At 39.1% G+C, this 24,622-nt stretch overlaps 1 protein-coding gene and 1 pseudogene across 3 annotated transcripts in view; one reads left to right on the top strand and one right to left on the bottom strand.

Moving 5' to 3' along the window:
* AAGAB (alpha and gamma adaptin binding protein) overlaps positions 1–24,622 on the bottom strand; it is a 60,075-nt gene that overhangs the window by 23,113 nt on the left and 12,340 nt on the right. For all 3 annotated transcript variants that reach the window (XM_030931387.1, XM_010363614.2, XM_030931388.1), the window contains exons 2-5: positions 13,423–13,613; positions 13,202–13,298; positions 12,784–12,873; positions 8,630–8,713 (exon numbers count right to left, since the gene is read on the bottom strand). In XM_030931387.1, the coding sequence (XP_030787247.1) occupies positions 8,630–8,713; positions 12,784–12,873; positions 13,202–13,298; positions 13,423–13,613 (462 nt within the window). The remainder of the gene's footprint in view (positions 1–8,629; positions 8,714–12,783; positions 12,874–13,201; positions 13,299–13,422; positions 13,614–24,622) is intronic.
* LOC104662624 lies at positions 9,275–9,580 on the top strand (annotated as a pseudogene).

The following is a 24,622-nucleotide window of genomic DNA, read 5'->3' as shown; positions in this document are numbered from 1 at the left end:
TCAGTTGACGGCAACTAATCTTTTAAGCGTTCAGGCCCAAATCCTGTTGTCTTCCTTGACTGCTCTCTTTCTCTCGTATCTCATATCTAAACCAGCAGGAAACCATGCTGGCTCTATCTCACAATATATCTGGAATTCAGCCTTTTCTTACCACTTTCATTGTCCCAGCCCCAATCTTAGCCATCATTCTATCTCATTTGGAACATTACAATAGGCCCCTAAGAGATCTTGGTTGCTCTTCACCCTCATCATCTACTCTCCACAGAGCAGCCAGAGTGATCTTTTTAGACCTTGTCAGATCATGTCACTTTCCCACTCAATACCCTGCAACAGTCCCCTAGTTTACTCTGAGTAAATGTCAAAGTTATTATGATAGCCTTCAAAGCCCCAAATAATCTAGCCCTTTGTTACTTCTCTGACCTCTCCTGCTCAGCCAGCAAGCATCCTAATATATCCTTCAAACGCACCAGGCGTGCTCTCACCTTACGGCCTTTGCTATAGCTGTCCCCTGTCCCTGGTATGTTTTTCTCCCAGATATCCACATGGTGAAACACCTCATCTCCTTGCTCAAATCTCAAGAAAACCCACCTTGAACCACCTTATTTAACACTGCAATCTACACAGCAATCTCCATGTCCCTAACTCTGCTTTATTATTTTCCCATATCACTTATCATCTCCTAATATACTATATAACATACTAATTGCTTGTATTGTTTATTGACTATAGCCTCCCACCAGAATGAAAGCTCCTAAGGACAGACATTTTTGTTTAATCTGTTCACTGATACATCCCAAACAGACCAACACTTTGCACAGAGCAAGTACTCAAGAAATATTTTTTGTATGAATAAATCAACACTTGAAACTGGAGCCTAATATGGACTAGAGAGGCCAGCAGAAGAAAACTCAAATGACCCAGATACCCTCAGCACCTAAATTATGCTCCCAGACAATTAGCTACTTATAAAAGCTGTATTATTTCCTTCAGATCTCAAGAAGGACTGTCACAGCACTGCTGACCTCTGCATGATACTAAACCACACTAGAAACAAGTACAGAGGAAGTACGAGAAGGAATGTCCACTATTTTCACCTTTCCCTATAGGTGACTCCGTATTAAACATAGTCCTGTCTTCTTTCTCTGACTTGAAAAGTCACTTTTCTTTTTCTTTTTTTTTTTTTTTTTGAGCAGAGTCTCACTCTGTTGCCCAGGCTGGAGTGCAGTGGTACAATCTCAGCTCACTGCAGCCTCTGCCTTCCGAGGTGAAGTGATTATTATGCTTCAGCCTCCCAAGTAGCTGTGATTACAGGCGTGTACCACCACGCCTAGCTAACTTTTTTATTTTTTGTAGAGATGAGGTTTCACCATGTTGGCCAGACTGGTCTCGAACCCCTGGCCTCAACTGATCTGCCTACCTCGGCCTCCCAAAGTGCTGGGATTACAGGCGTGAGCCACCGCGCCTGGCCGAAAGTCACTTTTCAATACTACATAATTTAGGAATTAGAGAAAGCAGGTCAGGCAAGGGGCTAATGTGGCTTTCAAAATGCTGAATTTATTCCCATGGATTAAGCACAGACTCTTACAAGTTAGAACTAGAAGACTATCATTTATGTCAGTGGTTCTCAACCATGGCTGTATATTTGAATCCTGGAGGCACTTAAAAAACACTGTAGCTGCTCCTCCCTTGGGTGAGGCTCAGGTAGCATAGGTTTTAAAAGCTTCCTAGGTCACTAAAGTTCCCAGGTGATTCCAATGTGCAAACAAGTTTGAGAACTGATGAGCTATATGACCTTGGGGAAATTACTTGGCTTCACTGAGCCTAACTCATGTGGCTTTTGTGAGGATTAAATGAGATTGTGCACATATACCATCAGGTGCTATTAGTATCACTGCCACTTCTCCCTTTTCCATCATCACCACCACCTTTTCTATTATTACCACTATTATCATCATTGGTGGTATCATTTCCTTCCTCCTTTTCTATTGAGATTTAATTTACATATCATAAAATCCAGCCTTTTAAAAATGTATGATTCAGTGGTTTTTAGTATACTCACAAAGTTGTGCAACCACCACCACCATTTAATTCCAGAACATTTTTATCACCCCAGAAAGAAATGCCATACCCATGAGCAACCTCTCCTCCCAGCCCCTGGGAACCACTAATCTACTTTCTATCTTTACGCATTTAACTATTCTGGATATTTCATATGAATGAAATCCTACAGTATGTAGCCTTTCATGTCAGGCTTTTTTCACTTAGCATAACATTTTTGAAGATCATCCATATTGTAGCATGCTTCATTTTTATGATTGAATAATAGTCCATTGTATGGATACACCACATTTTGTTTTCAGCAGTTTTTCTCACTTTTTGGCAATTATGAATAATACTGCTATGAACACTTATACATACTATTTTGTGTGCCCATGTTTCCAGTTCTCTTGCGTATTATACAGCCAAGAGTGGAACTGTTGGGTCACATGGTAAATCTATGTTTAAGCTTTTTTTTTTATTTTTAAGATGGAGTCTCGCTCTGTCGCCCAGGTTTGTGTGCAGTGGTGCGATCTCGGCTCACTGCAAGCTCCGCCTCCTAGGTTCATGCCATTCTCCTGCCTCAGCCTCCCGAGCAGCTGGGACTACAGACGCCCGCCACCACGCCTGGCTAATTTTTTGTATTTTTTAGTAGAGACGGGGTTTCACCGTGTTAGCCAGGATGGTCTCAATCTCCTGACTTTGCGATCCACCCTCCTCGGCCTCCCAGAGTGCTGGGATTACAGGCGTGAGCCACCGCGCCCGGCCTATGTTTAACTTTTTGAGCAACTACTAAACTCTCTAAAGTGGCTGCAGCACCATTTTATATTCCCACCATCAGTGTACAAGGATTCTAATTTCTCTACATCCTCGGCAACATTTGTTATTATCTTTCTGACCCTCGCCATCCTAGTGTGAAGTGGTATTTCATTGTTGTGATGTGCATTTTCCTGGTGACTAATGATGTTAATCATCTTTTCCTTCTTTTCTTTTCTTTTCCTTTTTCAATACTGAATTGGGGTGTCTGTTGCCCAGGCTGGAGTACAGTGGCACAATCTTAGATGACCACAGCACTGAACTCTAGGCTCAAGTGATCCTACCTGCCTCAGCCTCTCCAGCAGCTGGGACTACAGGTGCATGCCACCCCGGCTGGCTGATTTTTAAATGTTTTTTGAAGAGACAAAGTTCTCACTATGTTGCCCAGGTTGGTTTTGAATGCCTGACCTCAAACAATCCTCCTGCCTCGACCTCCCAAAGTGCTGGGATTTCGGGCGTAAGCCACCATGCCCAGCCAACGTTAAGCATCTTTTCATGTTCTTACTGGCCATTTGTGTATCTTCTTGCCTATCCAAATTCTTAACCATTTTTATACTGGATTAGTTGTCTTTTTACTACTAAGTTGTAAGAGTTCTTTATATATTCTAGATACATTCTGCTGATCCTTATAAGATACATGTTTTACAAATATTGTCCCTCATTTTGAGGGTTGCCTTTTATCCTTCACTTTCCTGACAGTGTCCTTTGAAATATGAACATTTTTAATTTTGATGAAGTCCAATTTATCTATTTTTCCTTTGGTTGCTTGCGTATTACTAACTTTTAAGAAGACACTAAAGGAAAAAAGTTATGAAGATATTCTATAACCAAGTAAGTTGTTCAGACTTATAATAATCCCTCATTAAATCATGAATTCCCATATAGAAAACACATCCACTTTATCTGGGCGGAGGGCAGGAAGGAATGCAATTCATCTCTTATATTTTTAATTAACTAGATTTTCAGATAAAATATTCGACCTTTGAATGATAAATGTCCAAGAAACTGCAAAGAAATAAAACCTGAGTTAGATTTGTGTGTTTTCAGAGCCATTTGTTGCAACAGCTAGATGTTCATAATCCTTACAAGAACTGGAATTGTTTTTTCAAATAGAGCATATTTAAATATTTTTAAAAGAGTTTCAAACAAATATTTTTCTGCAACTGTTCAAAATTAGTGGCATGACATAACCTAAATGTTCTATTACTGCTCAATAAATACTAACTAGACAATACATAATCCCAAATAATCAACTGGCATTACATAATTTTCCAATGTAATAATCCCAAAGAATCAATTGTGATTATAGTAATTTTTCTAACCAAAACAACAAAAGTTGGTCATTATTTATGTCTTTAAAAAGGTAATCAGTACCTCTATTATGTTTTTTACTTTGTCAACAAACTTTTCAATTAAAAAAACTTTTTGGTTTACAATGTGAATGCACTTACTGCCATTGAAATGTATATTTTAAATGGTAAATCTTATGTATATTTAACCACAATTCAAAAAAGAGAAAAGGGGAGAAAATAGAGAAAAAAAGAGTAAGAAAAACAGAGACTCCTAAAACAAATAAACCAGTCTGAGCACCTGCTGGCAGACAACACTTGGACATTCAAGAAAAGCAGGCTGAGGAAGGCACAGTTCACTGGGCACGCAGACAGATCGCCAGCAAAGCAGGCTCTACAAACAGCATAGGAGGTAGGTTACCCTGGAAGAGTAATATGACCCATCATACATCCAGAGAGCTTTGTCTCTAAAGAAAGATGCAGGGCTCTAAAAGGATGTCCTTCACACTTCCTAAGACCTGGGTTGCATCAAAATGTCATTCATTGTATCTTCATACCACTTACACCAGGATCCTCTTAAACATGAAATTAGGCTAATTAATGGCAGTATGTTGTTTTTTGGTTAACAGGAAACTAGTGTACCAGTACTCTAAAGAAAAAAAAAAGAAAGCGAGGAAACCTCAGGGCAAAGAACCATGAAAAATCCACAATGTACCTCCTTGCTTTGCAGTTCTTTTAAGAATATTGTTTAGTGTCTAAAACAAGTAAAATGGCATTTTTTCAGGAAACACCTTTGACCATACTTCCAAAGTAATAAAGCCTGTTTAGTCCAGCTTCTCAATTTATAGCCATAAGTGTACATTACAAGGCAATAGTTCTTTAATATACGAACTTGGGACACAGATTTTTCAAAAAGTGAATAAAGCCAAAGAAGATTTTGTGAAAATAGTTCTCATAAATATAACAAGCACCACTGAATATAATTTTATTCTAAATTGATCCAGTTTATGTTCCAAATCTTATTTTTATAGCCTTCCTATGGTAAATGCTCAACAAGGATTTGCTGAATAAATGAATGAGAAGGACCAAGTCTTAATTTGAGTTTGTTCTGGTAACAGAGAGATAAACACATAAATGAAAAACTCCTTACTCTGGCTATGATTAAAAGGTCAGAAAGTAACAGATGTTGGTGACGTTGCAGAGGAAAAGGAAGTACTTATGCACTGCTGGTGGGACTGTAAATTAGTTCAGGCACTGTGGAAAGTAGTTTGGAGACTTCTCAAAGAACTTAAAATAGAATTACCATTCAACCCAGCGATCCCATTACTGAGTATACACCCAAAGGAATGTATATCATTCTACCAAAAAGACACATGAATGTGTATGTTCATCACAACACTATTCACAATAGCAAAGACATAGAATCAACGTAGATGCCCATCAACGGTGGACTGGATTAAAAAATGTGGTACACATACACCACGGAATACTACTCAGGCATAAAAACGAAGAAAGTCATATCCTTTGCCGCAACATGGACACAGCTGGAGGCCACAATCCTAAGTGAAGTAAAAACAGCAACAACAACAAAAAACCAAATACTACATGTTCCCGCTTATAAGTGGGAGCTAAACATTGAATACACGTGGAGATAAAAAGAGGCCCAACAGACACTGGGGCCTACTTGAGGGGAGATAGTAGGAGGAGGGTGAGGTTTGAAAAACTACCTATCAGGTACTATACTCACTACCTGTCACCTGGGTGACAAAATCATTTGCACACCAAACCCCAGCAACACACAATTTACCCATGTAACAAATCTGCACATGTGCTCCTTGAACCTAAAATAAAGGTTGGAGAGGCCAGGTGGGGTGGTTCACGCCTGTAATCCCAGAATTTTGGAGGCCGAGGCAGGCAGATCGCGTGGTCCAGGAGTTCGAGACCAGCCTGACCAACATGGTGAAACACCTCTGTCTCTACTAAAAATACAAAAATTAGCTGGGAGTGGTGGTGTGCACCTGTAATCCTGGCTACTCAGGAGGCTGAGGCAGGAGAATTGCTTGAACCCGGGAGGCAGAGGTTGCGGTGAGCCGAGATCGCACCACTGTACTCCAGCCTGGGCAACAGAGCGAGACTCTGTCTAAAAAAAAAAAAAATGTTGGCGAAGGAAAAAAAAAAAACCCCAAAAAACTCCTTATTCTTTCTAGATCTATCTAGATTGCTACATCAATAAAATAGAATCTAGCACCCTTGCAATTCAATGTAACAGACATAATAAGATTCCTCCTAGAAAGAAAAAAGGAGGAAGGAGGATGGAGAGGGAAGAACAGGAGAGGAAGGAACACCTTATTATACCAGAAGGAACTTCTCTAATGATGACAAGGGTTAGATCAGACCTCAGAAAAGCTACAGGGCGCCAATCTCACTTAACACTCAAGGGTCTACCAAACATTGAAATGAAATATTCTATTTTTATAAAACTGGTCTTCTACTTGACCTTTATCAGGGAAGATGGGGTAAGCTCACTGTAAAATACGATTTTTTTCATTTTGTGTGTGTGGTTTTTTTTTTTTTTTTTTTGAGATGGAGTCTTGCTCTGTTGCCAGGCTGGAGTGCAGTGGCACGATCTCAGCTCACTGCCACCTCTGACTCCCTGGTTCAAGTGATTCTCCTGCCTCAGCCTCCCAAGTAGTTGGGACTACAGTCACGTGCCACCACACCCAGCTAATTTTTGTATTTTTTAAGTAGAGACAGGGTATCACAATGTTGGCCAGGATGGTCTTGATCTCCTGACCTTGTGATCCACCTACCTCAGCCTCCCAAAGTGCTGGGATTACAGATGTGAGCCACATCGCCTGGCTGTAAAATATGATTTTTCTCATTCCCTTCTATAGTGTCTCACTCAGCATACTTGTTGAGGCAGCCCAGAGCTATAAGACAGAAAAACCCTATACGGGAAGCAATTCCTAAAAGACTATGTTATGGACTGAATTATATCCCCCACCAAATTTGTATGCTGAACTCCTAACCTCCAGTATCTCAGAATGTGACCCTATTTGGACAGGCTGACTGCAGATATTTTAAGATGAGGTCATACTGCAGTAGGTAGATCTCTACTTCGATGTGACTGTAAAATGTGAACACAGACAGGCACCTAGGGAAAATACCATGTGAAGGCTGGAGTTATGCTGCCACAAGCTAAGTAACTACCGGCAGCTAGAAGACAGGCCTGAAACAGACCCTCCCCTGGCACCTTCAGAGGGACCATGGCCCTGCCAACACCCTGATTTTGGATTTCTGGCTTTCAGAACTATGAGACAATGCATTCATGTTGTTCTATGTCATATGGTTTGTGGTACTTTGTTACCACAGCCCTAGGGAACTAATGCAGACTATAAGAGGCCAGTGTGCACTAGCCTACCCTCTTCAGATCGCACTTCAGATCCAGTCTTCTGCCTCATGGCCACTGCCACTACATTACCCCCAGCTCCAGCACCTCACTCTTGAACTGCTGCAAAAGCTCTGGTCTCCCTTACTTCAGACTCTATCTTGACTTTCTTCAATTGTCAAACCTCCCTACACACCACCTTTTTTGCATCAACCCCTTATTTAAAAAACTCCAGTGACTCACCAATTTTTACAGGAAAAAGCTATAATTCTCCTGACTGGCATTCAGGCCTGTCTCTCTAAGCTAGCTCCAAATGCTAGGTGATATTCTCTTAGTGACCCTAGAACACACAACTTTTTTTGTTGCCCAGGCTGGTACGCAGTGGCGTAACCACAGCTCACTGCAGCCTTGACTTCTTGGGCTCAAGCAATTCCCCATTCTCAGCTTCCCAGGTAGCAGGGACCACAGGCGCATACCACCATGACCAGCTAATTTTTATAGAGATGGGCTCTCACCATGTTGCCCAGGCTGGTCAGAACATACAACTGTTATTCTCTATGTCATGCTTCCTTCTCCACTTGCTGCTCTCCCCTTTCATCAGTCCAAATCTTGACCTTCCTGTGAAAACTACTGTCAGGACACACTTTCTCCTTGAAGCTCTCTATCTATACTTGAGCCTGACACAACAGCCATATTTCTGATTCTATGCACTTTACTGCCTGCATCAGTCATCTGTACTCTTCACAGATTGCTCTGCATAGTTACCTGGCATTTGAAAAGTACATGCTTGAATTTCATAGCTGGACTAGGAGCTCCTTAATAATAGGGTCTATGTCTTATAATTTTGGAGGTACTTCTCAAAGGCAAAGACAATGCTGGGTGTATTACAGGCAACCTCTAAATTCTTACTGAATTAACTATTAAACATATATGAAAAATTCCTAGAAATGCTACCTTTGGCAATTCCTTCAATCAGGGAATTGAAATTGGAATAAATCTACAGATTTCATATAGTACTAATGGTCCCACATGTATCTGAATAATTTAAAACTTACAAGGAATAAGAGGAAAAAAATGACTTGAGTCCCAAGTTACTTACCATTCTTCATCACTACATTGGACCACACATTGGCATTCAGGGCTTGAACAATTCGCTTTACTCCTGTAGATTCTGGGAAGTCGTCTAATCAGGGAGGGAAATATACATACTTATACACAACACTCATACAGATATACATACACATTCACAAAAATATGGCCGGGCAAGGTGGCTCACGCCTATACTCCCAGCACTTTGGGAGGCCAAGGCGGGCAGATCACCTGAGGTTGGGAGTTCAAGACCAGCCTGACCAACATGGAGAAACCCTGTCTCTACTAAAAAATACAAAATTAGCCGGGTGTGGTGGCGCATGCCTGTAATCCCAGCTACTCAGGAGGCTGAGGCAGGAGAATCGCTTGAACCCAGGAGGCGGAGGTTGTGGTGAGCCAAGATGGCACCATTCCAGCCTGGGTAACAACAGCAAAACTCCATCTCAGAAAAGAAAAGAAAAGAAAATGTTACGTATATATCCCCCAAGCCATATTTTCAAATGACCATGGTTTTGTTATCCTGTTTATTTAGTTGTTAGTTCACATTGTACAAGGAAAAAAAACAAATACAGAGCTTGGAGCTCCCGATAAGAATACTCTAGAGAAACTCCTTTCCTCTTTAGCTGTCTGAGGATTGACCACCATCACGAACGACATGGTAACTATCCAAACTGGAAAGTTCATGACCAACCAACTACTTCAGAGAAAACAAATGGTCACTGATGTCCTTCACCCCAGGAAGGCAACACTACCTAAGACAGAAATTTGGGGAAAAGTAGCCAAAATGTACAAGACCACATCAGATGTCATCTTTGAATTCAGAACTCATTTTGGTGGTGGCAAGACTACTGGCTTTGGCATAATTTATGATTCCTTGGATTATGCAAACAAAAAGGAACACAAACATAGACTTACAAGACATGACCTGTGTGAGAAGAAAAAGACCTCAAGAAAGCAATGAAAGGAATGCAAGAACAGCATGAAGAAAGTCTGGCAGACTGCAAAGGCCAGTGTTGGTGCTGGCAAAAAGCCAAAGGAGTAAAGGTGCTTGGAAGGATGTTATCTGTGGCCACTGTGGTTTTTTCATGATTAATAAACTAAAAACTTTCAAGTGGAAAAAAAAGAATATTCCAGAAACTAAAGCAATTAAATAAACATACAATATAAGCCAGTTATATAAAAAAGTTATCCTCACCAATGGAATCTATTCATATTCTGAAAACTGTAAGATTCCACTTATTACACACATTCCTGGCACAGTACGAGAGATACCAATCTAGACAGAATGAGTTTCCTTAAGGCAGGAACAGTCCTCTTATTAATAGTATGCTATAAAATCATGTAAATGCTCTATCCTCTGCTGGAAACCAGAGAATAATAAGTGTTATTTATGATCGATATCTATAGAAGAACTTCTTGATCAGAGACAGTTTGAGTAAGAAGTGAAATGACTAGAAGTGTAAGAGACAGGCAAAGGGTCATTACAACAACTTAGTTTATTACGAGTACTATCCTGCTTCCGGAATTTGACTGATACTACTCAAAATAATGGGGCTGTAATCCCATAGTGTATCAAAAAGGTGGTATTCTTAGCTACAACGTTAGGAATGATTGTGTACAAAGGAAATTGAGATCCTGTAGATGTTGAGGACTGTAAGGCTGCATCTGGAAAACAATGACACAAATAGTTTTCATGTGGTTAAAAAAGGAAAGTTTCCTGAGTTTACAGAACATAATCCACACAGAACCTGTCTCTAGTGGCCAGCCTAGCCCTGGGTGGTTTAACAAGAAGAGCACAGAGTTACATGTCAGAATATCTGAATTTGAACCCAGGCTCTGCCACTTATTAGCTATTGATCAAGGGCGAATTCACTTACACCATTCTCACAGAAAGTGGAAACAATACCACTCTATGCACATCTCTCCTAGAGGAAAGATGCACTGGAACTGATGATTTACTAATGTAGCCTTCCCCCTACACTGGAAACTCCTTGAGGGCAGGAATCTTGTCTTACTGAGTTCATATGCCCACTGCCTAGCACAGTGCCTGAAAAACAGCAGGCACTCACCAACTGTTTAATGGATCGATGAATCATTTAAAGAATACCAGCCTACCAACCTAACAGAAATATAGTGATTAAATTGAAAATACTTGGCCAGGCGGGGTGCCTCATGCCTGTAACCCCAGCACTTTGGGAGGCCAAGGCAGGCGGATCACGAGGTCAGGAGATAAGAGACCATCCTCTGGCTAACATGGTGAAACACCGTCTCTACTAAAAATACCAAAAAAAAAAAAAAATTACCTGGGCATGGTGGTGGGCGCCTGCAGTCCCAGTTACTTGGGAGGCTGAGGCAGGAGAATAGTGTGAACCTGGGAGGCAGAGCTTGCAGTGAGCTCAGATCGCACCACTGCACTCTGGGCGACAAAGAGAGACTCTGTGTCAAATAAACAAATAAATAAATAAAAATAAATAAAGAAAATACTCTACCAAGATAAGTTTATCACTACCAATGTTTGGATGAAAATCTAAAAGTCATGTTTATCTTAACTGTGAATGACTTAATTCTCAAAAGAATAACTAACACTTTAGATGACATAACCAGGAACCAAAAATGTGGTCTGAAATGAAGACCTAGTACCAATAAGAGGAAAATTAATACAAACTAGCATAAAGTCCTATATTCATGTTTGAATAATACATGCAAGTAAAAGATGAGGAAATATGGCTTAGGAATAGTTTGTATTTTAAAAGTCTAGGAAAGTTTTCATTATGTTACCTAAAGATGACATATCAAAAAACCCATTTTAAGATTAATCTGAATGAATACAAGAACATTATTCAGACAAAGGGCTACGAGAAATATAGTGTATAAAGGAGCAGAGATTCCAAAATGATAACAGTCAAATACTGACTCCCAAGGACAAGAGAAAGAGAAAATTCTATTGCCAGAAATCACACAGGCTCACATACACAAAACAGGGCACAAGTTTCAGGGACCTAGAAAAACACAGAAAAAGATGTACTTGCCAATTTTCAACACTCTTTAAAAAGAGCAAGGAGAAAAACCAGTCTTTTTATTTCAGTTTTGTTCTCTTCCTCCCTGGCAAGTTTTATTCTCAAAGGTAACAGCATTTTGGAAAAATTATAAATAAAACCAGAATATAGAAAAATATTTCTTAATTCCTTAAAAAAAATACAAGTTTCATGAAATGACTGCTTATGTCTTATCTATGTACTTTAATTCACGTTGGTTGTCCCTGCCCAGGATGTCTTTTGGAACAACTGGCATATTCACAATGCCACCTCTCCACCAGTCCTCTCACTACAAGCCCAGGACCTTTTCTAACTTCTTCCCCATGGAGCAGCTGACATATGAGAGTTCACAATGCCAACACGTTCTCTGCACTTTTAAACAAAAATAAGCTCTCCTGTCTCTAAAATACCACAGCACCACTATTTCTTCTATAATACTTATGACATTCCACTTGATAATTCAATTATCTGTAAGTTTCATCTCTTGTACCAGATTATAAGGTTTTGGTGAACCAAAAACCCTCTTATCCTGGTAGATACCACAACAGGTGTACTTCAAAGGAGAAAAGATGAGAAAAGAAACGGAGAAGGGGAGTAGAAAAGGGGAAGAAATGGAAGGTCCAGCAATAGCGGAGGACAGCGATTGCAGAGCTACCTGGGGTAGAGGTGGGGGATTAAATTAGGGGTCTGTTTTTTGGCTTCAAATGTCCAAAAGACATTCAAATAGATCTGAAATGTCCCCTGTGATTCCTAGGAATTCAGCCTTAGGTTACTATGAATTCAAAATAAGAAACATCAACTTTAACTACTATGAAGGTCTAACTCTCCTTCTTCAGCAGTGGGGAAAGGAAAAAGGATTGGGGAAATGACAAAGATTTTAGAAAGCAGCCTTATACCTTTATCCATAAGAAAAACACACATTTTCAAAAGTTCTAAAATAGGTGGTAAAACCAAATAAATGAATTCTCACACTAAGTATAAGACTACATCAATGGATTTTGCTTAAATCCTTGAAACAGCTGGGGAAAAGGTTTCTTGAATTTTGCTGTGATTCTTCTTCCCTGAATTAAAATAATCTCTCATATCTGAATCTAAGTGCCATATTTTCTACTAACACACAAACACTTACCATCCTCCTCAGGCAACTCCTCTGGACTAAGTTCTACCAATTCAAAGCCATGTCTGATGCACCATTCTTGAGCTTTCTGTCGGTTTACACCTAAAATAATATGCAAAAGAATCTTCGTTAAGTAAAAAGAAAACAAAACATGACTATTCCTGCAATATTCTTCATAAATCTCAATGTGTTTCCCTTAATGTCAATGTTATTCTAAAGGCATCTAAAATAACGAAAAGAAAATTATTTCTCAACCCTGAAGTATCCATTCTTAAAAAAAAAGTAAATATTACAAGATACCAAAGAAAAATAGCTGAAAATATTTTCATAAAGCAATAAAGTCACATGGGATGTATGTCCTAAGTTAAGGAAACAGATGTACTCTGTTTATCAAGGAATGGCAAATGCATGTCCCATCCACATGCCTTACCATCTTCAGACACTCTGTCACAGACCAAGATCATCACCTCAGGTAACCATGCTTCTGCCAGTGGAAGCCATGAGGAGACACTGTCGAGACCTGATTTCTAGAAGAACAAAAAATATAAACAAACAAAAACAGAAAAGAGATAGTAAGATAAAACGTAACGAGAAAAAAAGAAGGCATGCAATAATTTCTTATTCAAGCCTTCATAGAAAACAAAGTCTTACTTGTGTGCTGTCAAAGTAAACCACAAATGCTTGGACAGATTCTGCAATCTCTGCAGTAACAAGAAATTTGTTTGGCACCACACATAAATTGATGTCCGCTGAATAGTATTTATTATCAATGGTCCAGGGATAAAACCTCACAGCATCATTGGAAGTCACTTCCACAATAAGATCTTCTGTTCCAAGGATATCTAAAAATAAATGACAACATTACCATGTAAAGTGCAAAACCAATATACATTGGTTGATTTTCTCAGTCAGATACCAGATAAAGCTGGTACTTTCGCTGTTTCCTTTTATGTGAGGATTTCAAAGGACCCTGCATTTATTAGCTTTAATCCTATCTTCTCTGATCATTTGATTACAAAAGTTATGGTGATATAATTTAAGTCATTGACTTTTTCTCTTTAAGAACACAAAAATCATTGTGAACTAGATTAGATAGTAGTACAGGAAAAAACAGTCATACAACCAAATATCCAGAAAAGAGCAAGTAGAAGACAAAGAATGACAGCTGTATTTATTGTATTGCTTAAGTACTTCATAGGAGGTAGACTATAACAAGCTTCTAGAATTTGTAACTATTTCGTACTTATTGCAAACTAAAAGGAAGATAGGATTAAGGCTAAACCATTAGTAAAATAGAAGAGCTACATATATTGCTTGGACTGAATGCTTAGACATTAATTCAGCTAATGAAATAAAAGAATGGATACTGATAAATGACCGGAATTCTATTTATATTCAGCCTTGTTCACATTCTTTGAAAGCCAACCCAAATTCTTGTTTGATCAAGACACTTCTGGTAAATTTTAAATGCGTAATAGCCAAACAAATGACTACAACTAAATTTAGATTCTAAAAGATTAGATTATAAGTAAATCTTTCGGAAATTTAAGTGCAGCATGTATATAATAGGAAATCCCCATAGTAAGAGACAAGTCAATGATGAACAAATGAATACAGACATGATCACGGAGCCATGGAAGCATTTTGCTTCCATTATGTTATACAGTACTTACAACTGGAAGAGAAATTACAAGTTGTTCTAACCTAAACTCCCATCTTTCACACCCATACCCACAACCTCCACTTTATACAAATGTGGAAAATGAGCTTACAGAAGTAAAATGACTTGCCATTAATTGACTTATCAGAAGAATATAAAGAAAAACAGTCACAAACTCCTCGTCAATGCATACTAAGATGAACACGTATTAATGAAATGTGCCTCAAACTCATAATTAGCAAGACACTGAAAACTAGAAATTAAATTTTAAATCCCAGAGCTAACATTATATATTTGAAAAGATGCCATCATTTCTGCTCAATATAAAGTTATGGGGAAAGTATTTAGTCCAAAAGACTGCTAGGAATTATGTACAAAGTGTGTGTGTAAGAGTGTATACACACATGCATTCTTTTTATTAGCAAAGTTTCATCAAGTGGTTAAGAGGAATTAATCTTCTCAAGAATGAAAGGTCGGCCCTTTTTTTAACAAAAAAATTAAATTTAAAACAAATTTAAGGTTTTATCTTTGATATAAAGCATATCATGAAACTAACTAAAAATTTTTTTTCACCAGAACCAGAATTGTTACTCTTAAATTAGCAGAAGGTCTATGTCAATATTTAACAATCTGAGTGTATCCCATTTCTTTAAGAAATCAGCAGTTCTGTCTACTTAATTTCTACCTGAAGTCATAATCTTTTACTTAGTGTCAGTCAATTCCATCGCAACCAGCTGCTACGTCCCTTATGGAGCATTAAGACAATTTCAGGTGGGAAATAAACAGGTAAGTTATTAAAATCAAAGATGTTGTTTTCATGTAAATGTCTCACAGAAAAACAAAAACTAGATCAAAGTCTACATTGCATTCAAATCTAACACTCCAAACTTCAAGAAGGTGGCATAGTAACATGTGGCTGTGTTTCTAAAAGCTGAATACTGGCACAGCTAACACACATGCCACAATATGCTGATAAATACACACATAAAAGAAAGAAACTAAAACAACAAGAAAAGCAAAAAAAGTATAAACTAACTTTTTAATGGTGAAAAGAGTCACTACATAAAATCAGTCTTCATTCTTTTTTTTTTTTTTTTTTTTTTTGAGACGGAGTCTCGCTCTGTCGCCCAGGCTGGAGTGCAGTGGCATGATCTCGGCTCACTGCAACCTCCACCTCCCGGGTTCATGCCATTCTCCTGCGTCAGCCTCCCGAGTAGCTGGGACTACAGACACCCGCCACCACGCCTGGCTAGTTTTTTCTATTTTTAGTACAGACTTAGTAACACGGGTTTCACCGTGTTAGCCAGGATGGTCTCGATCTCCTGACCTCGTAATCCGCCCGCCTCGGCCTCCCAAAGTGCTGGAATTACAGGCGTGAGCCACTGGGCCCAGCCATCCATGGGTAATTTTTAAAAATAGCAAACTGCGTATTTTTTAAAGGAGGGAAGCACAAATAATAAAATACAGTAATGAATTCACTTGTTGCTAAGGGGCAAAGTACAAAGGCAGAGGGGGACTAATATTCCTGTCATTGCTACAATCAGTTCTTAATATTTTCTAAATCGGTTGTATTGTTAAAAACTGGAATAAAAAAATTGGGGTTATGCTTTCTTTGCTCCTCAACATGAGAAATCTAAAATCAATTAAAATGGCATTACTAACTGCAATTTAAAATATTTAGATCCATTAATGATGGCTCATTTTATTAATGTTTAGAACACAAAAGAACAAAACAATGTTTGTTACTCAGAGCACTTACAATTTCAATTTTATACTTGCATTTGCAAATGATTAAGATATTTACTTAACACGGAGAAAGAAGTTGTTTCTTTTTTCTCCAAACCTAGATAGGAATGGAACCAATAAGTTGGGAAAATGAATTTCACATTTCAGTGTTTCAGTAGCTAGTGGGCTTTGGCTTTTGTTTTATTCTCTGTGCTGCCTAAACAAGTTGATAGCTCAATTTACTTATCAGATTTTTTTTAACACTTTATGTCTAATCAGACACTTTCTTCAAGACTGCATATGGACTTCATTATCACATCTGTGCCATATTAGAGCTAGGGAGAGAATAGTAAAGACTTTCATTCTAATTCTTATGATCAATATCATAACGTAGAGTTTAATTTAAAAAATGTAAATGTGTACACTAAATATAGCTTTCTTCCCTCATGTTTTCTATTTTATTTTCAAATGCTTAACAAGTTTATTCTTTTCTAAATTAAAATGAAATTATTCAAATTGTGCACATGGCTAAAGGTTTCTGGAGATCAGCTAATATAATTCACTCATTTTACAGATTAGAAAACTGAGGCCCAGGAAAAAAGAAGCCATTTGTCTAATAGGAGCAGAGCCTAAAACTGGATTCGATTCACCTAATATCTTTCCTACTACACCGTGATGTTACAATACTTAGCATCTGAGCTGGATCACACTTGAGTCTCTAATAGTGACAAGCCAAAACTAGTCTATGGACCTAAAGTATCCCCTGCCCTTTTAGGAACACCAAAAATAATAGCCAGAATATGGGCACAATTATATACAGATCTGCAGCACAATTAACCCATCAGAAAACTGTCTATGACATTCAAGTATTTACATGTCAAAGATAAGTCACAGTGATCTTGAGGTTTTTTTGTTTGTGTGTGTGTGTGTGTTTTGCAAGACTTCCTAGAAAAACCTGCAGTGGGCTCCCTTCTTTGTCCTTCACTAAATTATTATGTTGTAGACTCCGATAGGCACAAAGAAAATCAAGAGCAGCTTTCCCCTCCTCCTGGTAGGATGCCAGCCTGTCTCATTCACACTATTGGCAGTCACCTGGTGGAGCTGTAATATATCATTTTTTAAGAGACAAACACTAGGTGTTTACTTGCCAGGTCTGTTACTACAAACTCCATTTCACAGCTTACAATAGTTAATTTGTAGTGCTTTTACAAAGGAAGTTAGATGCCAACTCAGTTCTAGTAGCAAACATAAACCTTTCCTTCAGTGTTAAGTGCAAGTATAAACCTCTATCCCTATTTGAGAAACTTTTTACAAAGCCATCAATTCTCCAGTAACTCCCATTTACTTTCTCACATCCTTGGTCAACTTCTTTTCCCTATAATCTCATATGGTCAGTTACAGAAAATAAAGATTCAAGAGCTTTGAAGGAAGCCATGTTCCAAGGCAACATTTCAGTTCAGTAACCCAACATCTTCCTCTTTTTATGCAGCTTTCTACTGTTCCCTGTATATCCTAATAATGATCCTTCCCTCAGAGAAAGTACAAATGTGGTAACCAATCAAATGAAAGAAAAGAGGCAGCTAGCTTTCTATGGTTAAGAATCAATAAGAGGTGATACTCTTTTTAGCATGAGTTAGAAGGCAATATGAAGTTCAAGGTGAATTCCCAAACACCACAAATATCTGTTTTCCTACACACACACACACGTTATCTATATATAAACTTGCACATACACAACCCTTACCTTACGCCCTCACCTATCCACCTCAGCCAAAAAAGACAAATGCATTCTAAACTAGACACGTTAATACTGTTATGGCTTTTTCATGTCTCCTTCAGTAGTAGGGTAATTAAGTACACTTTTAATATCAGTAGTATTAACGTGCACTTAACCAATCAAGACATTCTTTGTGAAGCAAAGTTGTCCAGTGGTTAAATCATATTTTCTATGCCCTGAGGGAAGTGACAGCTGCCACCTCAAATCAAGATGATCCCTCTGGAAACCAGCACTCTTCTCAGACTGCAAAGTTGGTTTTATTCTTTCTCATAAACTGAAACTGCCTTGACAGCCAGGTATCACAACCTCTCACCCCAGATATGAGTGTCTTTCATGGAATCCACTCTTCTGGAGACCCAACATTCTTCTTTCTTCCCTTTGTGAAGGCAGTACTAACAAGAAGGGAGAAGAGCATGGAAAGCAGAGACAGCACAGACCTGGGATCCGACAGGCCTGCATTTGCATGCTGGCTCTCTGCAAAGCCTTGGGCAGATTAACCCCTCTGTGTCTCATTTCCTTACCTGCAAACAGGGATGAGAACACTTCTCAAAAAGCTTAAATGAATTAAATGAAACTATATCAAAGAAAGTACAGACACTGGGCACAGAGGAGGCCCTTAGTAAGCACAGAGTAGGCCCTTAGTAAATATTCATTTCCTTCTTCCCAACTCACTTTTTTTCACATTTGTGACAGCCCTCCTGACTAGAGGTAGGTAAGAGATGCACTGAGGAGTTAGTAAGAAACATTACAATCAGGAAATAACCATCTCCTTTAAGCTGTGCTAGCCTCGCCCTTCTACCCCAGACCACCCCCTAAAATAAACTTGAAATTTTTCTTTTCCACTGCTAAGGCATATGCTGAGACAGAAGAGAAGGCAATTAGGAAAATTATAGGAGGCAGCAGAGTCTGACGTCAGCTGAAAGGAAAAGTAGCCATTATGAAAGAAAAGAACTGAGCAAAATATGACTTAGGAAAAATTCAAAACCTAGAGTTTTCATTAACCAGCAAGGGAAAAGAGAGACTTTAAGAAATCATATTGGATTCATACTATTGCAAGCAACTACAGTTTCTTACCCACAATTTCATGAGAATGTCAAACAAGGTGCGTGCTACTCTGTCAAATATTTTGTAGTAGTTGTAAACAGGTTAGTCCCTAAATACTAAAAGTAGACTATACTGCTCCAGTGGAAAGGGACTTTGTAGCATGGTAGTATTTAAAGGTTAAAACTGTGCGACATTAGAGTTGAGACTTCACAGACAAACGTCAGGAAACTCATATCTGAGGCTCCCTGTGTAATCATACCCTAGCCTCCTGGTGCAAGTATAGGTGATATTTGTTGCAGTCTGTATGACAGGACAATCACTGGAGTAGTATAGACTTGCCGAGGGAAGAGTAACTGGATTGAGTTAAAGCAACATACTGCTTTAACAATAGTACAGAGATTCTGGGTTGCTTACAACACTTAATTACCTCTTCCTGACACACCCCTTTTCTCTGGTTCCACTCTAAATTCGCATTTCCACATGCTCTTAAGCTTTTTATATCACAGCGGAAACATTTTAAAGCTGAAGCAGAGGAAATCCAACCCAGTTCTCCTCTTTTTCCTCAAGTTTACTTTCTCCCAATAGTCATCTGGAATTGGTCACCACAGCTTCATCTTAAAATAATTGGGGAAAGTCAGCGGGCGGTGTAGAGGGATGCGGGATGGGTGGGGGGTGTCTCTGCTTGCTTTTAGAAGACCGTACAATGCAGTCAAACATACACACAAGAACATAAAGAAGCAATCAGGAAAGGGAGAGAGAATATGGAGAAGGGTTTTATAAAGATCAAGCAGGAAACATCAGCTCTAAGTTTTATGGGCTGCATGCAAAGACCACTTTGTCAATTCTAGTGGCACAGCTGATGGACAATTCCTACCTATATTTTAGAGGGGTAGGGCACTTCTCTGAATTCCCTTGCTAGTTCTAAATATACCCCTAAAGCAGTGATTCTCTATGAGGATGTGATTCTCCCCAACCCTACCAAGGGGACATAGGTCAACACCTGGAGACATTTCTGCATCACAATAGGGGGATGTTACTAGCATCTAGTGAGTAGAGGTCAAAAATACTGCTAAACATCCATCCTACAATGCACAAGATAGCCCCACAAGACAAGGAATTGTCTGGCCCAAAAGGTCAACAGTGTCGAAGCTGATATACCCTGTCCTATAGCAAAGAAACCTTATGGAATTTACTTAGCTGTATTCATGAAACAAAATAAAAGTTCTGGAATGCAAAATTGGTTTTATTCTTTCTCGAAAAGCTGAAACTAGGCATTACAGTCAGGCATCACAACCACCTACCCCAGATAAAAATATCTTCCATTTATATCTAATAAAATCTCTCTTTGATAAAGTCTATCTAAAGTGTCTTCTTCGATTATTAACCATAAAAATTATTTGGCAATTAACCTTAGAAACTTTGAAAATAATCTATGAATGATAGATTTCTAGAAGAATTCATAAGCCTAAACAGGACAATTATGAGATAAAAATAATTTTCATATTCAAATGTAATTTTTCATAAACAAATCAGCATCAAGTAATAAAACCTTACAAGAAATGTCAATGTCTGCTCAGGATGACAACATCTGCAGTAGATGCTAATTTACTCTAAAAAAAACCAAACATGTTTGAGATGAATTTTCCAAAACAGAATAAGTTTAATGAATAATGGAGAACATTCATTCTGTAGCCCCTGTACTCAAGTATTGAAAATAAGCTTGATCAGTTAGAAAATGTCAGAAAGCTAACAGATCCAACACCCCAGCATCCAAAAGCTTCCTCTAAAAGGGTAAAATCATTATTGGGCAACAGATGGTCAACAAATCACGGAAAACAAAAACACTAATAAGTAAGACATTACTGAAAGTAAAAATTGTTTCAAGACACCACCAAGAAAAACAAAACCCAAGCCATAGAACAAGAGAAAATGTTTGCAAATTATATATCAATAAGGGACTTGTAACCAGAATATATAAAGAACTTTTTCATTAATAAGAAGACCATAAAACCAATTTAAAAGCAGGCAAAAAAGAGCTAGGCACGGTGGCTCATGCCTGTAATCCCAGCACTTTGAGAGGCCGAAGTGGGTAGATTGCTTGAGTCCAGGAATTTGAGACAAGGCTGCCCAGCACGGCGAAACCCTGTCTCTACCAAAAATACAAAAAAATTAGCTAGGCATGGTGGCACACACCTATAATGCCAGCTTCTTGGGAGGCTGAGGCACAAGAATTGCTTGAACCTCAGAGGCGGAGGCTGCAGTGAGCCAAGATCACACCACTGCACTCCAGCCTGGGCAAGAGAGTGAGACTCCATGTTAAAAAAATAAAATAGGTAAAAAAAAAAAAAAGTGGGCAAAAAAAGATCTGAATAGACATTTCACCAAAGAAGATATTAAAATGGACTATATGCACATGAAAAGATTCTCAACATCATGAGTTATTAAGGAAATGCAAATCAAAACCACGATGAGATACTACTTCACATCCACTAGAATGGCTATAACAAAAAATATAGATAATAACAAGTATTGTTATTGTCCAAAGATATGGAGAAATTAGAATCCTCACTGATGGGAACATAAAATGGTACAGCCACTTTGGAAGAAAACAGTTTGGCAGTTTCTTAAAATACCAAATATAAATTTACCATATGACCCAGCAATTCCACTCCTAGGCATCTACCCAAGAGAAATGAAAACAGATGTCCCATGAAAACTTGCACAAGAATGTTCATAACAGCATTATTCACAATAGCCAAAAAGTGGAAACAATCCAAATGTCCATCAACTGATGAACGGATTAAAAAAATGTGGTATATCCATACAATGGAATATGAAGTACATCCTACAATATATCTGAGCTTCAAAAACATTATGCTATGTGAAAGAAGCCAGACACGAAAGACCACATATTATGATTCCATTTATATACAATGTGCCAATCTATAAAGACAAAAAGTACATTAGTGGTTGCATGGAGCTGAGGAGCGACTGCAAATAGTCACAAAGTTCCTTCCGGAATGATGGAAATGTTCTACAATCAGATTGCAATGATGGTTGCACAAATCTGTAAATATATTTAAAAAAACACTGAATTATACAATTAAAACAGGCAGATTTTATACTATTTAAATTATATTCCAAAAAGCTGCTAAAAACCATAAAAACTGGGAGATAATGACCCCACTACTAATAAGGTAGGTGACTGAGAAGCATAATGTTTTAGGTACTTAGAACAATGGATGGCACATTTGAACAAATCTGGTCAATATTTATGGAATGAAGTTAACTTGTTTAAAGTCAGATAGCGAAAAAAAGGATAGAATTTAGTACTCAATCCACAGATTTTTTTTTTTTTCACCACAGAAATCCTATACAACTCCAGGAAAAGTCAGACAAAACAGCCACCCTGTTACATCAAGATCACAGTGTTTATTACCAAATGATCAAACATTTTCCTGATCTGAGCAGGCTGGAGTTTGATCCAAATACAGTGAAACTTTTTTCCACTTCTGTGTCAAACCAGCCATCAGATCCGTACGGAAAATTAAACTCTAAATAGGTTTTTGTTACTGAACCTATAATATCATAAAGCCTCTTTAATAGTTTCACAACAGGCCAGGAGTGCTGGTTCACACCTGTAACCCCAGCACTTTGGGAATTCAAGGTGAGCAGATCAGCTGAGCTCAGGAGTTCAAGACCAGCCTGGGCAACACGGCACAACCCCTTCTTTACAAAAAATACAAATATTAGCCAGGTGTGGTGGCCTGAGCCTGTAGTCCCAGCTACTTGGGGTAGGGTAGTGGGGCTGACGCAGGAGAATCGCTTGAGCCTGGGAGGCGAAGGTTGCAGTGAGCCAACATCACGCCACTGCACTCCAGCCTGGGTGACAGAGCAAGACCCTGTCTCAAAAAAAAAAAAAAAAAAAAAAAAACAGTTTCACAACTGTCCTGGTCCATCTTAATCTATGTCAATATTGCTTCCTGAATAAGAATTATTAGAGACGTATTTGTGGTATCCGTGTGTACTGGCTCCAAAATAAATACAATGTTATGTCCAAATTATCATTCTTGCCAAACTTAAAATAATTTTCATACCTTTGAGAGGTGAAGCCAGCTGGACTTCCTGGGTTGAGTGGGGGACTTGGAGAACTTTTCTGTCTAGCTAAAGGATTGTAAACGCACCAATCAGCACTCTGTAAAAACACACTAATCAGCACTCTATGTCGAGCTAAAGGAGTGTAAATGCACCAATCAGCACTCTGTAAAAAGGCACCAATCAGCACTCTGTGTCTAAAGGATAAATGTACCAATCAGCACTCTGTAAAATGGACCAATCAGCAGGATGTGGGCAGGGCCAAATAAGGGAATAAAAGCTGGCCACCGGAGCCAGTAGCGGCAACCTGCTCAGGTCCCCTTCCACACTGGAGAAGCTTTGTTCTTTTGCTCTTCACAATTAATCTTGCTGCTGCTCACTCTTTGGGTACACACTACCTTTATGAGCTGTAACACTCACTGTGAGGGTCTATGGCTTCATTCCTGAAGTCAGCGAGACCATGAACCCACCGGGAGGAACAAACAACTCCAGATGCACCACCTTTAACAGCTGTAACACTCACTGCCAAGGTCTGTAGCTTCACTCCTGATGTCAGCGAGACCACGAACCCAACGGAAGGAAGAAACTCCAGACACATCTGAACATCTGAAGGAACAAACTCCGCACACACCATCTTTAAGAACTGTAACGCTCCGGAAGGAAGAAACTCCAGACACATCTGAACATCTGAAGGAACAAACTCCGCACACACCATCTTTAAGAACTGTAACGCTCACTGAGAGGGTCCACAGCTTCATTCTTGAAGTCAACAAGATCAAGAACCCACTGGAAGGAACCAATTCCGGACACATTTTGGTGACCATGAAGGGACTATCGCCAAGTGGTGAGTACCATCAGACCCCTTTCGCTTGCTATTCTATCCTATTTTTCCTTAGAATTCGGGGGCTAAATACCAGGCACCTGTCAGCCAGTTAAAACTGACTAGCGTGGCCGAGTGTCAGGCTTTCTGGGAAAGAGCTCTCTAACAACCCCTGACTCTTTGGAGTTGGGAGCATTGGTTTGCCTGGAACCAGCTTCCACTTTTCCTGTACTTCTGGGCTGAGCCGAGGGTCGACAGAAAGGAAAGCCATTCAGCTCCGGGGTCCTGACAACAAGTTGGTTGACCCCACGGCCATGAGTGGAACTCTCAAAGTTACATCACCCAAACGAGACTCGCCTATCTATCCTATCTATCCTGACCCTTGCCTCCTGGGTCCTAATGCCTGTCAGACAAACTTCCTCTAGCCTCTCTTCTCCGAGACTAGTCCCACTTCCACAACCACTCCTTGTCTCTAGTGCTTTTCTAGTTTCTCCTATAAGAATGATTTCTAGTATAAACTCCAGGACTCTATTCCCTTCTTTAGGCACCAGGGCTCACCAATCAGAAAGACATTTTTTGCGCAAAGCCCCGTCAGTGGTGGGGGTACTATCTTATCTGGAATTTTAGGATCCCTCCTCAGACTAGCAGGCCTAATAAAATGTATTCCTGAAGCTAGACTATGGTGAGCTTCAGAAATCATATCCTTCCTATCATATGATGAGAAATGAGG

The sequence above is a fragment of the Rhinopithecus roxellana genome, chromosome 5, assembly GCF_007565055.1.
Source record: "Rhinopithecus roxellana isolate Shanxi Qingling chromosome 5, ASM756505v1, whole genome shotgun sequence".
Lineage (NCBI taxonomy): Eukaryota > Metazoa > Chordata > Mammalia > Primates > Cercopithecidae > Rhinopithecus > Rhinopithecus roxellana.
The sequence above is the reverse complement of the archived record's forward strand: the minus strand, read 5'-3'. Positions and strand labels throughout refer to the sequence as shown.